The sequence below is a fragment of the Haliaeetus leucocephalus genome, unplaced genomic scaffold (genome assembly GCF_000737465.1).
Source record: "Haliaeetus leucocephalus isolate CR32 unplaced genomic scaffold, Haliaeetus_leucocephalus-4.0 Scaffold251, whole genome shotgun sequence".
Lineage (NCBI taxonomy): Eukaryota > Metazoa > Chordata > Aves > Accipitriformes > Accipitridae > Haliaeetus > Haliaeetus leucocephalus.
The window spans coordinates 1987150-2003451 of NW_010972687.1; the positions used below are offsets into that span (position 1 = coordinate 1987150).

The window sequence follows — 16302 nt, forward strand, 5'->3', positions numbered from 1 at the left end:
ATCATCTCGCATGCCTGCCTTACACATACCGACAGTCCATTATCTAATTAATTACTGTCAGTGTTGAGTCACACTAAATGAGAATTGGTAACACTCCTAAGGACAATCAGTTAACAGGAATCCAACTGTGTCAGCAGCATCACTGCATCACCTTTATCCTTCGGATGACTAATTATTAACATCTACCATTCTCTTCTTCAGTAATGTATTCGTTAAGGACCCACAAGGTTCAGTTAAATTCCTGAAACCCCCGATCAGTCACCCTAGGTAGATCGTTTAAACTGCATCTCAATACCCTGCAGGCATGGTGGTACTATTATTTCCCCTCTTCTGAAGTTTAGAAACACAAATTCATTGTTCTTTAGAAACTCTAAAGATTGTTCCTCTTATGCAACTACCCTAAAGATTTTCTCAGAAATCTCTTTGATGACTTTTGATCTCCTTCCTTTTTTATTTTCTCATCTATATGTGAATTTACTGAGGAGCGGTCCTGCCCCTGCATAATCCTCTGTTCAACAAGTTCTTCACAAAAAAAACCACCTTAAAATTCAGAACTATTACTTAACTGTCTTAGAAAAATAGTATCTTACTGTAATTCCAAATATGTCCTAACTTCAGTCAAAATTAAACAAAACTAAAATTGTTCCTTTTATTGCTGTTAGAGGTGTCTTCAGTAAAATACAAATTCCTTTTTCCTGTAATAGCAAATGTGCCCAGACTCTAAATTAGCAATTGTGCAAGCTGACTCACAACCACCATCGTACATGGTTTTAGTTGCAGCAATCATTTCAGCAGTGTATGTTTTAACTGCAGTTATGACTAAAGGACAGAACACTTGCCAGAACCAAAAGCTGTCTTCAGAGAGGTTGGACTAACACTAGCCAGCCACCACTGCAGCTGTGCTCGCTCACAGCAGTTTCATCAACTGTAGTATCAACTGCCCACCTGGACTCCAAACAGAGCATTAGTTGTGTGACATGAAGATGCTAACTTCAGAGAACTTTCACTAAAATTTGTGTTTTGTTGCTACACGTTGCTCATCCATGTGGCACTGCTCTTCCCCAGCACTGACAGCTTGTGTCACCACTTTGAGAAGAGAGCCCTTCCCCTGATTTTCTCATTATACTGCTCCTGCCAGTTCCATGACATGCTTTCCTATCATTTCAGGATTTCCTCTCACCTTTGGGCAAAAGGCTAGGCCATTACCTAATTTTTCCAAGTAGAAGAACATTTCCCATACGTATGTAATTTTCAAAAGCCAAGTTCACTTTTGATGACACTTATGGTTTCCCCTTCACAGACCCTTCCTGAAGCTAACTCCAGATTACTTATTAACTCTCTCTACCCCACTGACACAGTGTTCTGCAGCGTGCAGGGGTGATATTCCTTGTCCACTCTATCAGTGCTAGCTGGCAGGACAACAGGCAATGTCACACTAAGTCAGACATCGCTGCTGTCCTGTTGGGAGGACTTATCTGTCAACGCCAACACGACCTTCAGACCAATTTCCAGTCACTTCTAAACACAGCAGACAACCTCCTTTTCTGTCACTAAGCATCTCTTGGTGCTTTGCAGCTTCACTGACTTTTCCAAGACAAACCATTTCCCTTCTACAATTTTAAACTTCTGAATTTCTTGGTTTTTATTAGTTGCAGTTAAGTGAAAAAAACAGTATGTTTAATCACAAGACTAGTGGTTTAGCTTACAAACGATGTATTTATAGAGTGGGCTGAGAAAGAAGATGGGCTGTTTGGGTCATCAGTCCTACTCCTTTACAACTGCAAACAACTATGTAATAAGAATATCACCCAAACACTCAGTAAACTTTAGACTTTGTCTCAGTGAAAAGCCACAAAAGTCACAATGCATCATGGGAACAGAGAAGACCAGTAGAGTGTTTTTCAATAGTTTACTGCTAGTGGTTATGACAAAATACTTAGCAAAAATCTACCTATGCAAAAGATGTAGATGGGACAGAAAAATTAAAATAACCTTAGGGAATCAAATTATTCAACAACACAAGGGCAGCACAGAAAAGGAAAAATAAAAAGAAAAAACCAAGATTACTAGTCCTTAAAGACCATTACAAAAGCATGTTTTAGATATTAAGATACAAACTTAGAAATAGTTTAGAAAAGTTGAAAGAGTGTTATAACGTACAGTACAAAAGTGAAAGACATATCTAAATAAATGATAGTAAAAGAAAAAGCTCATTCTTAAGGCCTTATGTGTAGTGACAAGCACCTACACAGTTAAGAAAAAACAGTAAGAGCTCACTGTTCCATGACTGATTACAAGGAATTTTGCTGTTGCCTGTTACTGTCAATACTAAAGTTGTCTTTTAAATCAGAAGTTTCTAGGCTATTGAGAGCTGAATGTCTTAGTACTCCACACCCTGGTAACTAGATTTTCTTTAAAGTTAAGGTCAACTACAGCAGCCCCAGGGTAGCTGTCTCTACCCAAAGTTTCAGTATTTCCCCCACTGGGGGTAGGGGTGTGTCTGTATGTAATAATCCCAGAGCTGAAGTCCCTCACAATTCATTTGAAGAAGATAGTTTGGGAATCAAATTTTTCGATGCCCACTACTGCAAATCAGGCAGAACACTAACGCAGATGTCTAGCTGTTATGCAGTTAGTAAAAGTGGCATAGTATATTGTCATAGGTTAAACCATATAATTGCTAGGAAGTACTTCTTCAGCTTTCTTGATAGACGTAGCAGACAGTAAAGAAGAAATCAAACCATCCTGAGTCCCATAAAAGATAGTTAACTGCAAATTCAGTTAAGTTCTTCCTAGAGCTTAAATCTACATTGAAATAACCCCCAGAAAGAACTGAAAGTAGGAAGAGAGTAACTATATAAGCATCACTACACTACACAAGTGTTTTCACATCTGAGCAAACTACGTTAGATCTGCAGTCAAAGGAAAAGAAAGTGACACGAGAATCTAAAAAGTCTTCAGTTTTTTTCTTTTCAAAACATTGGGAATAACAAGGTCACAAATTTGTAATGCGTAGTTCTATATGGTAAATAAGCATTAACTGCTCATGAACTGTATTGGTGATGGCATTTAGGCCCTCTTTTTTTCGCACAGAAAAGAAACAACAAGCATAAGGGTAATTAACATTTGGTATTTTGACCCTGTTTGTAAACTCACTGACAGAAGTTGCAAGTTCTTCCTTCAGCAAACTGTTGGTTTAGCTCTTCCTTTTTATGACAAGACTCTGTATTTATTCTAGACTTTCATGTAGCTTTCCAAGTGGCAACACAACAGTCGCATAATATTGAATTTGGGACAATTAGAAAAAGGGGCTTTACTCCAGAGAAACAGGAAGTTGTTACATGTATGCAAGAAGTAACTATGCTTAAATATTCAATTTCTGAATCTTTCCACAAGAAATTCTGCTCTTAATACAAAAAAAAATTTATTTATACAAAACCCCGCAAAAGCTTCATAATACACAGTGCCAACATTTATATGCAAGGACCTTAGGTGTCAAAACACGTTTTCAGAGCAGTTTAAGGCAAACATTGGTTCACCACTTTTGAATACATGCAGTCTCTCATATAAACTCAACCTTTTATATCTCTGTCCTTTCAAAATTCATACTTTTAAATCGTTCTTCAAGCACATCAGAATCTTCACCACTGTCTATACTACTGACATTTGTATCAAAATCCAACTCATCCTCCAATCTACTGCTCTCTTGGCCGTTTTTAGTAGTCACACTCTCAGTTCTGTCTTGTCCTTTATCAATCCTGCAGAAGGAAAGAGGACGTTATCACCACCCACTTTTGGAATTTATTTTGCTTTTAAACAAGAATGTGATGGAAGGTAGAATATTCTACCAGGGATAGAAGGGGGTAGGAGGTGGGGAGGAGGAGGAGGAGAGGGACAATAACCTAAAGTTAATTTCATGTTGAATAGGAAAGATGTAAAACATAGTAAAGGGAAAAGGGTCTGTGAAGAAAAAAAAAAAATTAACTGTTTGACCAACTAAGCAACTGCTGGCCAGTTGTCACAAACTAGTAAATTAATGCAGGATGCTCGATAAAGAAAGAACTCTAGTAAAAGAATAAAAGACCTAAAAGCCTGCTAAATATATTGCAGTAACTTTGCTCAATATCAGCCCTTGTTTAGTTTTTCTGTTCACTAGTAACTGAATCACCAAATGACAGACAAAATTCAAACAGAAAACTGACTTATTTATATTTTAATGGTGCTCTATACCGAACTCCATTTTGAAGTGCTTTGTTCCTAAGGAAGATATGCAATTTATCCTTCAGTATTAAAATAAAACGTCTTATCCAAGTAAGACTTTTTTTGGCCCAGCCCCACTAACATCACCAGGCATTTTACCCCTAGTTTCAGCAGAAGAAAGGGTAATGACTCCTACTGATTTGTGTCAGGATTATTCAGAATATGGCATAAAGTACAGCTTCTTGGCAGTTTCCAAACAAGCTCTATTAAAAGGGAAAGAAACAGTGCAGTACTGAAACTATGTAACCTACGAGCTACTTACGGAATTACTATTTCTTCTTCTTTTCCACATTTAGCACAGACTTCTAGTTTACCAGCACATGGTCGACAAATAATATGGTAAGGATCTTTTACAGTCTTCTGGAGACACTTCACACTGTGAAGAGAAAGAAAACATGATTAAAAAAATATTTGTGGACACTTATTAAACATTCTGTGTTCAAAGACAATATAGACATACTCTTCAAAAGAGGAACAACATGTTATAGGCCAGTTTCATATGAAACAACTGGTGTTTTAACAAGCAGCACTATCAAAATCATTGCCTGTCTTCCCTCTCCTTTAAGTTTTTCAGGAAGAATTATTAAAACAAGAACCGAAGAAGAAACTTAAACTCACAGATTTTTATATTTAAAGTGACAAAAGAAACTTTTCCATTCATTTCAGTAGGTAGTTTTACTTTAAAAGCTACATAACTTCTTCTTCTGGTTTAACGATAAAAGCAAATAAGAATATGGTATAAAAAGGTGCATGCACTTTACAAATAAAAAACTGTCAATTCAAACACTACAATGTCTTCCTCTTGAACTTCTCAAGAGTACAAACAAAGCCAGTGCTGGACTTTGCTTTCTATGAACACAAACCTGCATGGAACTGTATTCTGAACAAACCCAACCTAATTATGTATAGGTTTCTGGCTATTCTTTTTCAAGATATGATAAAACTCTGTAGATTAATTCATTTATAAAATGCTATGGCTCAACATTTGGCTGGTATTTCTAAAGCCTTGTACTTTTGGAGAACAGAACCGGAACTATATATCCCACGTAATGCAGCTGTCCTAAAAGTCATTCCTTCTTGGTTCCTCAGGCACTCAAAAGTCTGTCAGAAAAGATTTAACATACAGTTCTGAAGAGCGGATTTGCAGACTTGGCTAAAACAGGCTGAAGAAAAATACCAGGTGTTTTTGCATGCCTTGTAAGGAGAGATGCACTAACTAGCATCTAGTGAAACAGAATCTTTACTTGTTTTCTCAAATCCCATTCTTAAGCGCTATCACCTTCTCCCTACTCTCTTCATCTAGGCTCTGCTGAGCTTTCATTATTAGGATATGCGTAGCTAATTCCTTAAGAAGCTGTAATATCACAAAAATTGCTGTAGGACACATTTGACAAAAGCAAAGTCTAAACTTCCTAGTGTTCCTGGTCTTCCCTCTCCCCCAGGAAAAATCTACAGTTAGATGTCACTGGAAATACCTACTTAGTTTTTTTTTTTGTTTTTTTTTCTTCTATGTTCAATTGCACTACTATTAAAAAAAGTCTACAGCTCTTCCCACCCATGTCACATCAGACAGGGGTACTATCAATGCAAGGTTGATAGACTGTTTTCTTTTTCTTTAAATACTTTAATTTGTAATAATTAGGTACTTGAAATAAAAGTAAAGTAGGGATAACTTGTAGTTGTACTAACAATCATAATTTTGAAGATGTTAAAAAAATAGAAATAAGTTCAGGTACAGAGAAGTCCTCCACTCCCATTGTCTGTGATGTGAAGAATTCCTTTTTTTTCCCATATAGTCGCATTTTTAATGTCTATAATGTGTTTACTTTGCCTGGAAGCTTCACCCATTAAAAATCTTCATAGTCATGTCCCTTCAGAACAGCAGCCCACTCAGCTGTTTTACTGCTGTAGGCTGGGCTAGAAACCAGCACCTGTAGAGTTAGAACGGTCTGCAGCCCAATTTACTTGTTCAAAAATATGATGGAAAAGATCACATATTCTGTCATAAACAGCTGCCCCACACTGCCACTTTTTCTATTTCCAATGCTCCTCTGATGTACAAGCTTTTTTGCCTGCTTTTTTTCCTTTGTGGGCAGGCAGAGAAGAAGCAAAAGAACCAGATCCACCGCCACATGATTTGTTACAGCTCATTACTTTTAAACAGGATGCACATAGTCATTTGAGAAAGAGTTAAAAAAAGACAAATCCCAACTTCACCTGTGGGGAACAGAACACAGAATGTTTACTTTGAGAACCAGTAAGACTTCTACCTAATCAATTTTTTTTTTTTTTACATGAAAGGGTGAAATTGTTTACTAAAACCCAAATATTTGTTGCATATGGTTTCATATTAGAAAGTAAAACTTCTCACAAGTGGGGGATATAGTATGAACAAACATTCCTTCCCTTTCAACCTACTGAAAACCAAAATAAAATACACCGTCATTCAGGGAACTGCACACATACATTTACATAACCTCTTCAAGCAGTTCACAAGTATTTCAGAAGCATGTAACTGAGAACAACCCAGAGATGCAGAACAAACTACTGTGACAAAGGTGGCTATATCGTACACCACAGCCCAGCTGTAGTTCTTTGAGTTCAACGTTTCACTGTTGAAACACTGGCTGTGTCTGCAGCCATAGAGGTAAGGACCTCTGCAGCTGAGCAACTAAGAAGAAGCAGAGAGTATCCACTTCCGAAAATTAACATATCACAAACTTATAAATATTTTTTAAGATATTTATCACCTTTTTTATGTACTTATCCAAAAACACCTAGTACAGAACTGTATGCAAACAATGCTAAACACTTAATATACAAAAAGAGAGAACATGCTAAGAGGTAAGGAAATACATGTATTGCAAACATTTTGTAGGAATTGAGGCCTCAGTAATGCTGACAGCAGTGTTGCTGATAAGTTTTGATGTGACACAAAATTAAAGCCTTCCTCTCCTTATTTCTCCAACAATGGGTTTTCATAGCAGAAAATCACGTTACAACTGGTTCACGTTTGACTTTTTGTTCAGGAGGACACACTAACAGTTTTGTAAACTTACGGGTCCACAACTCAAACATTTTAACAGCAAAAAGAGAAGCAGTTGCTTTACCATTGTGTCTTCTTTTCAAAAGTTTAAGATAAAAGACTAATGAATTAGAAAACTAACATTGCATATATATTGCCATTGCAGATTCCACTTTTGAAGGATGTCATATAGCAGCAGCTACTATTTGTGAGTTTCCAAAACTAGAATATTTTCCAAAAAGTTGACAAACTACATTATCAATGATTAACACAAAGTACCTACTCACCATTTTTTAGGTTTTGATAGTAGTTTGTACTTGCTGAATTTTACCCGCCACTCCAAGATACCTTTGCAGTGCTGACACACTCCATCATGAAGCTTAGCATTTATTTTCTGGATAAATAAATAAAAATTAAAATAAGTATACACTGAAGATTTGCTACTTTTATGAGTATAAACTTGCTTAGAAAGCATTTCCACCCATCATGTGATTAATACAATATTTAGAAAGATATTTGTTTGATATTAACATAAGCATTTCATATACATTTATTGCTAGTAATTTTCTTCACTGGAAAGAGTGCTGAGGTAGTCTTTTACTTCGAGGTAGTCTTCATTCTTATTATAATAATTTTAACATTGTTAGTATTAGTACTTATTTATTATATTTTATTATTTTATCTCTAGACATTTTACAAAACAGATAAGTAGAAATGAGCCCTGAAATACACAGGTTTTGTCCAAAAAAGACAATTCGCAAGACTTAACATTTAATTTCTTACTGTTCAAGTTACCATTATACTACATACTTTAAGTAAGCAGTCTCAGGATTTTTCCTCAGATCACAGTAAAGTAGAATCCACACATTATTTGCAGTCAAACCATTCAAAGTCTCTTTCATCATAAATTTCCTTTATGAAAAAGTAATACAGTTTTGCTCCCAAGTATCTAAGATAAAATCCTCAAAATGGTCATTTTAACTACAGCGTATTTTCAAGACAATGCAAAGTTTACCTTAAGATCTTCAAAATTTTGTGTTTAGTTTGCTGAGGAATATGAAATGTCAACTGGCCAGTACTATTTGCACAAGAGAAGTTATTCTGAGATGGGAAGTCGTAGCAAACTGCAGTTACCTCAAATAACAAGCAACATACACTTGCACATTCAACCTACTTTTATTTCTTCTCTATCTAAAAATGCCAGCAGTAACTTTATCTGTCATACGGTTGTGCGTATTCATTCAGAGCTTTAAAAATAGAAATTTCATGATAAAAAAAATGTATAGCCAAAAAAAATTCTACTGTGCCTTTTTTAAGGCAGCTTAAAAATGGCTACCATACCAAAATTACATGATTGACATGGTCTAAACCACATCTGTTTCTTACAATACCTAAAAGTTCATTGGAACAGATTCTGCAGTAATTGGGTTTAGAGCTTATGTTATACTTTTATAAATAAACTGAAGTTATTCTATGCATACAGTAGCTTCTGAAGTAATCTCCTGTTTTTATGAGCCACAAGAGATTCTTACTACCCCACAAAGTTCTACTTCAATACAGTAGACAAAAGAACAAGCCTAGCTTTAAAAATACAGTATTTTACTCTATTCCGAAAAATCTATGTGGCAGAGGAAATGCTATTTACGAGTGAGACTATACCATGGGACTTGTCTTCCATTGTTTCCATTTTTACTAAACTTCAACCATTCAGTATGAACTTTCCCATGGTGTGGTTTACTGAAGGTGTGGTGCTTTTAGACTGGTTCGGTTAAAAGACAGTAATTTTTTTTTTCTTTTTAAATGAAAGTATACAGACTTGGCATTTTGAAACAACCAACTAACCAACGTTTTGCACAATGCTTGGATATTGAATACAGAAAGTGGTGGTTCTTATGTCAGCTATGCATTATGAGTTAAATTTTCCAACACAAACATTTGGCTAATGTGAAGACTTTCTGAGAGAAAATCATTAGTAAATTCTCAGCAGATATTTGTAAAAGGGCTGGCAATTCAAACTGCTGTCAGCACTGACCGTGTTCATTCTTTCAAAATTCATGCAATTTGAAGATTAACCTTCTGTTCAGTGCTTGACTAGCACAAAGTAAGGCTCCAAGTAGTATAGCCTGAATAAACTTCTAATAACCTGCAAATTAGCCTGAACTTCCCAGTTTCCCATCTTACTCTCCTGATTTGCATTAATTAGTAATGCAGGATGGGAGAAAGACAAAAACACTGTAATTTGTATTCCCAGCTGTCCTTTATTGTGATCAACTATTTTTAGTATTGCTAAGGGAGAGCCCACTAAACGTCAAAAGATTGCAATAGTTTAAGCTGAACACAGCTGCTTGTCTTTCCAAAGGGAGTTAGCTTCCTCGATGAAAACTATCTCGTTTCCAATAATATGACCTGACATCACAGCTGGGGACAGAAGCCCTGTTACTAAGTGATGCAGGGACAGGCTCAGCAATGCATAACATACTTGGAATGCAAAAGGCCATGCTCAGGACTGCATGTGGCATAAACAGTGCAGAACAAAACAGGAACTACTTTCACCTCTCATCTGAAGGAAATCCAAAGTTTGTCAAACATGCAGCCTATTACAAAATCTGCTAAACATTTGCTATGGAACAAGGAAATATGCATAATTATTATTAATGGAGCTTTATAAAGCTCTTCCCCCTCCCAATATGCTTATCATCTGGCTCCAGAATACACAACAATCATGTGGTGATGAATTTCTTTTTTTTGTTTTTTTTTATCAGACCAACGAAAACACAGACCATGCCAAATTCCAAAGATGCCTTTTCATGCTACTCACAGTATAGATCTTTGCATGAAAATACCACTTCATAGCAAGGCCAAGAGACTAGTCATGTGGCATAAAGACTATATTACTCAGCCTTCTTCACCTTTGCTTCGAACAACAAAGCCCTGCATCTTATCTGATGCCCTCATCCCAAAGATTAGTCCTCTCTCTATATTAACACATTGTTTCACCACTGAAAAAGGTATTTAGAAAATAAGTAACACACAAGAAGCTCTAAAGTAAAATAAAGTCAATGTAATTCAATTGCACGGCAACAATCACCTTATCCTTATAAAGGCAATGAATCTCTATCGGAGCTGGTCTGTGTATTAAGATTACTTCTACGCAGTCACCTTTGAACTGTTCCGTCTTCCTGGTATGATCAGTGACACTTCAAATATCCAGTGCAAAGATAAAGATTAAGAACATCAACCAAAATGCTGCCTAAGAGTCTTTTGACACCAAATTAGATTGTAGCTATGGAGATCACATTTATGTGTAACTTAAGATTCTGATCGAGGCATAAAGATGCCTGAACTTTTCAACCTAGTCACCTGTATGACCATAAATCTTAACACAGCAACTCAAAGAAACCACCTGGTATCTGCTCAGAAGGTAACAATTGGAAGAAAGACGACAGCTTTTAAGTTCTAATTTCCTCCTTCTAACAGGCACACACACAGCACAGTCTCTCCCTCCCCTTCAGCAATTTCCGGTATTTTTTACTCAATGTTGGCACTTCAAGTATGGGGTGGTGCAGTTAATCATTGGCTCAGCACATGTGAATATGAGAGAGACTATGACTCTACAATCCTACCAGGCTGTTGATTTAGAAAGTCAATAGAGAATGACGGATTGATGTAAAGCAAGCAAGCAGGGAGATTTACAGAGTTTAACCTTGACTTGTGTTTGCCTTCTAAGTTTATTTTGCTCAGAAAAAATGACCAATATTTAAATGCTACTATCACTAAAACAAGTTGATCATTACTGTCATTCTATACACAAAATTCAACATTTCCTTTGACCAAAAAAGAGTATCGTATCACTTTCAAAGGCAACACTGACTTCAAGAAGCAAAGAAAGCTGCCCCTAATTAAAGATTTGGATAAGCCTTTCTTTTCAGATTTTTGAAATCACCAAAGAACATGTGAAACTAAGTTCTGCTAACAAACTGGAAGAGAAACTTTCCTGGTATTTCAGTTCCCAGTCAGAATGGGCAAGTTATTAGTTAAATCAAAGAAATCCCTCTGCTGCTTACTTTTCCTATTAATATTCATTTTTTAATATATTTCGTACATTGTTTAAACTTCCACATATTTGTATTTTCTTCCTTTTGCCCACTTAATAGCTTGCTTTCCTTTAAGGGTACAAAAAAACGAACCACCCACACAAAGACCTGAACAAGGCTTGTCAACTTCATTATTCCCTTCCAACTTTTCTACCCAGCTTTTACGCAGGTAGTTAGCTCTCATACACAAAAAGGTGGTAGTGCTTATGGTCTGAAATTGATTTCTTGGTGTGACAACTATTCTGACAGGTTAGTTTCTGTTTCTGTCACAGCAGCTTCTCTCTCTATTTTTTTTTTAATGCTCATTTCCCTCTTTTATTCAATAGTTTTTTCCTCTTTTCTTTTGCCATTCTTCCCTCCAAGGACAGGTGCAACTCATCCAGTGCTTACAGTATCTCTATATATTCTCCAAAGAAATCACAGTTATGCAATACAGACATACATAAACAGTCTTAAAGTATACAGTCACAAAATATTCCATGTGCATATTATATACACAGTCAGGTCAACTGCATTAACGAAACAGCATCCTCTGTAAGCTCACGTAACCCAATATTAAATCATTTAACGACCTGCCAAAAGCAGTTCAGAATGTATTAAAGTAAACACATGCACCTACACCTACTAACTTGGCACACAAAATAATCCCTAGCTTAAGCTAGCATTAAAGCACTCAGAAGTAAGATGTAATGATGGGGTTTCAAAGAAGCCTCACTGCCTGTTTGGAAGTTTCTAATTATGTGTGAACCTATGGGTATTTTGATTTACTCTACTGAAAGCAGACTCCTACTACCAAGCACAAATCAGTGGTCTACTCTGCTGTAAATTAATGCAATGTCAATGCCATGCATAATCTTCCTTGTCAGGAGCACAGGTGATACTGCCTCCAATCAACAAGGCTGAATGCAGCATTTCTGAATGACTACACTTGTCAGAAAAACAAAATTCCACAGGATCTCCAGCGCATGACTACAAAGCAGTTAAGAATAGGTCCGTGCAGACTAACAAACGTGAAACTGTGATACAAGACACCAGCTTTTCAGGGTTCTAATACACATTTCAAAGCCTGAAATCAAGTCCACCAAAGAGCTTCACTTGCTCACATATTGTATCAGTATTACTTCAAATTCCATTTTCTACGCAGATATTTTCTCATCTCTTTCTAAAGAGAAGCACATTTAACATTTTAACCAAAGCCTTAAAGTCCTCCTTACATCCATTCTCGTTATGTATGGATGGCTACTTAAGCTAGCATTTAAGGCCCTGCCGTGTTTTATTGCTATGGACTTTAAAACACATGAAATCACAAGCTTTCTCTAAGCTCAATTCCAAATGGCCCTCCTGGAGATCAAGATGTATAGCTTCTTTCAGATGAGTGACCATAGATTTGAAAACATGCAAGTGACCAGCAAGAGAATGTACACACTTGGAAGGACTGACAGTCAGCTCCCACCCTCTTCCCCACAAAGAACTGAACACACACGCTCGCTCTCTCCCCTCCACCAGGGTTAGGTTAGACTCCATAATAGATGTTATGCTTGCTCCTCTTCTCCCTACGTGAAAGGTTATAACCCAGGCCTGAATGCAGTTCTGAATCCAGAATAACAGGGGTGGCTAGAGAGTAGACTTTAGCCTACCAAGCTACTCTATTTTGCAGCAAGAACAGAAACTAACCAAACTCCAACACTGTTACCTGACAATTCCAGTTGGCTACTGGTTTATCTGCATCTCCCCTCTGAGCTTGAAGTCACAATCATGTGACCCAGCATTTAAGCTCTGTATTCACCTTTTCTGTTCCTACTGCCTTCGCACAGTCTTGACCAGTGTATCCACCAAAACAAGTTATTTATCCATACAGACAGCTGAAGAAGCAGCTGACATAAACACTATGGTAAAGCTGAGGTTCAGAGTTAATAACCTCTGAAATTTAGGGAAATGTGGATTATCATCTGGGGCGTACTTAATGAGAGGAAAGAAATGGAGAAACAGATCAGTCATTTGGGTGTAAATATGAATCACTTTGTGGTTTACCGTCTCATTACAATGGAGTCCTAAATGTTCTCATTGAATGTTATTTACTTTCATCTCTAGAACTACTCCAGTTTCCATGTTGACTTATGTAATATACTTTACATAAAATGTATATTCATATAACATAATGTATATTCCTCACTCAGTGCCGCAAACAGCTGTTCTGGAATATACTATGTAAAGCAAGCGCCCATAAACAAATTCCAAGATTCAATAACTAACAGCACAGTGTGTCTTACCCTGTCCGGCTCTTCCTTCTTCAGTTCATCCTAGGATGCAAGCTTTCCCAGCACTGTTGTAGGCAGTTACCCAAATACAGTAAAGAGGCAGTGTATTTTGCCGCAACTAGCCTATCCCAGAGTAATGCTCTAGTAAAGACTGATCATTAGAGGAAAAACAGATGGATCTTTCAGCATGTTCTGCAAGTAATCAGATCTATGGTCTTTAAGATTGGAAAATGGATGTTAAGGTCCCTGTCAGACAGAGAGCACAAAACCTTTCAAAAAACCACAGAACAATTGGATAATGACTGCCAGCAGGGAAAAGTCAAAAGACTATTAGATCAATTTCTTCTGCAGATACTGCTTCACTGAGAGAAGCAACAATAACACTGCAAGTAACACCTCAGCTACACCTACAGTACAACCCGAAGCTACAGTAGTTAATATTCAACATTGCTAATGCAGTGTGCAAGTGCAGCAGGATAAAAACTTTAAGCTAAAAAGCATTCTGCAGCCTTTCAAGATAATATTGCATTGGACAGTGTGTAGCAGTAGTCAAAGATAGGCCAAATACCTAAAAAAAAAAAAAAATTAGCAGTGATTTACAGGAGATCTACCCTCTTTCAGCAGTGCTGTGCAGTCTTCTCATCTCCTGAGCCAGCGAGAGGTGGAAAGGAAGAATGCCCCACTCCTGTATCAGTCCCTGTGATCAAATTGCTACTGTTTCTTCAGTTCCCCCATCACACCTTGAACATCTGTAGCACATCTGATCATTCAGGACTACAAAGAACAGATGCAAAACTGTCATCACTGAGCATAGTCTGCATCTGAACTATGACGGTAATCACTACTTAATCTTTGTTAGTCTAACTTCTTTTCAAATTTCTCAAATAGCAGAATCAGGCCTAGTCATCATTATAAAGACACCTGTGTATCCCTTAGCACTAGAATTTGTACATGACGATATGCCAAAAGAAAAATGCATCCTTTCCCTTTACCGCGCATTATCTAACCCTGTAATAGGAAGCACCTTCTTCAAGCTTCTTCCCTGTGTTCAACCATCTCCATGAACTGGCAGGCACAGAGAGAAAAGAAATCATTAGCTTGAAACAGAAAGGAAAAAGACACGGTCCCATATCACAGTTCATGCCCACAGTGAATCTTGGCTACATTCAAAAGCTTTTAAAAAAAAATTATTTGAGTGCATGGTACTGTGTAGCCAGTTATATATGATACAAAATATTAAAAAAGGGAAGAAAAACAGCCATGTGAGTATTAAAGTGACTACTTTACACTTTACAGTTACAAAACTGAAGTCAGAATTCAGTTTCTTTTCGAAGATTTTTCTGGTAGACCAACTCTCTAGGATATTTTTGTGTGTCTATACGTGTAGAGGCCAGACAGGAAAATACTCTCCTATCAGGGATCATGCAGTGACTCACACAATAAATAACAGTGGCGCTTCCTAGAGCCCCAGGAAAGCAGCTTGTTCAACTTGCAGAACCAGTCCTACAATATCTCAAAAACCCCCCCAAAACTCAACAAACTCAACCCCCCCCCCACCTCCCTCTTGGGTGCCATTCTTTAACTTACTACTTTCTTCTCCTCCTCTCAGTTCTTTTTGACAACCCACTCAGGTTCAGCTAAAGAGATACTGACATAACAGCAACAGCACCAGATAAGCCTCTTCTAGAATGCTCATCTTGTGTTTTGTTTTACTCAACTCTTCCAGTTTAGCTTGTAAGAGAAAACATCCCACTTCTGTGTTGATACTGCTCAGGTACGCTGCTTGGTCTTCATGCTCTCCAGCGCTGCTGTTATGTTACCACAACTACAAGTATAGAGCACGTTCCAAGAATATATGGTAAACCATTACTTTTTCCATGCTTAGAAACAAAAAGGGACAACAATGGTCTTTTGTAACAAGTGTGAAAATATCAAACCATGACAACGTGTGTAGCAAAAGCATTGATAAAACAGCTGAAGACACCTTTCTATGTAACTACTCGGAAGGGCCCTCTAAGATTTTTTTTTTAGAGCCTTAAAGCAAACACGAGTCTTTTTTAAGTCGTCTAAAAAGTATGCAAAGTGAAACTTGATATTTATATGGCTGACGGGGGGAGCTGTTCAAAATTAATTCTCAAAACGCAAAGACGTCTGAAGGAAGTCGTAGTCACAAACTTTGAGGAGACCAAACACCTTTCAAGAAGGCACATGGAAAACACTGCAGGGAAGGTTTACTTACTGCACAAAAGTAAATGCTTTATTTCAGTCTTCCTCTTAATAATTCTTTGGCTTAAGGAGGGCCTTTCGTGTCCGAAATACGACTCGGGTGTCACACAGCGTGTTTGCTTACGCAGCCGCCTAAGACGGGCCGGGTGACAGCTGACTGAAGCGGCTCGTTACGGATTACTCCCTTGACACCGCCGGGAACCTTTCGGACAGACCCGCGCTGTCCAGAACGGGCTAAACCCGAGGAGGTTTCTCGGCTCCCACTGCCGCAGGGCTTTGCGATCCCGCAGCTCTCCAGGACCGCCCGGCAGAAGACCGCCCAGGGACAGGCCGTCCCTTGCCAGGCGTCCGTGCGCCCAGCAGGCCGCACGGCCTCCTCCTCACGCTTTCGGCCCCAAACGCCGCCAAACCCGCTCCGCCGCCGCGTCTGCCCGCCCGC

The 16302-nt window shown here is 37.8% G+C and overlaps 1 protein-coding gene across 1 annotated transcript in view; it reads right to left on the reverse strand.

Annotated features, from left to right (window-relative positions):
- Nucleotides 1-844: 844 nt before the first annotated feature.
- The window catches only part of LOC104832430 (chromosome unknown open reading frame, human C9orf85), a 15744-nt gene continuing 286 nt past the window's right edge, over nt 845-16302 (reverse strand). Inside the window, exons 2-4 of the mRNA XM_010568601.1 lie at nt 7573-7679; nt 4523-4636; nt 845-3758 (exon numbers count right to left, since the gene is read on the reverse strand). Coding sequence (XP_010566903.1) covers nt 3581-3758; nt 4523-4636; nt 7573-7679 — 399 coding nt within the window. The 3' untranslated portion in view covers nt 845-3580. The remainder of the gene's footprint in view (nt 3759-4522; nt 4637-7572; nt 7680-16302) is intronic.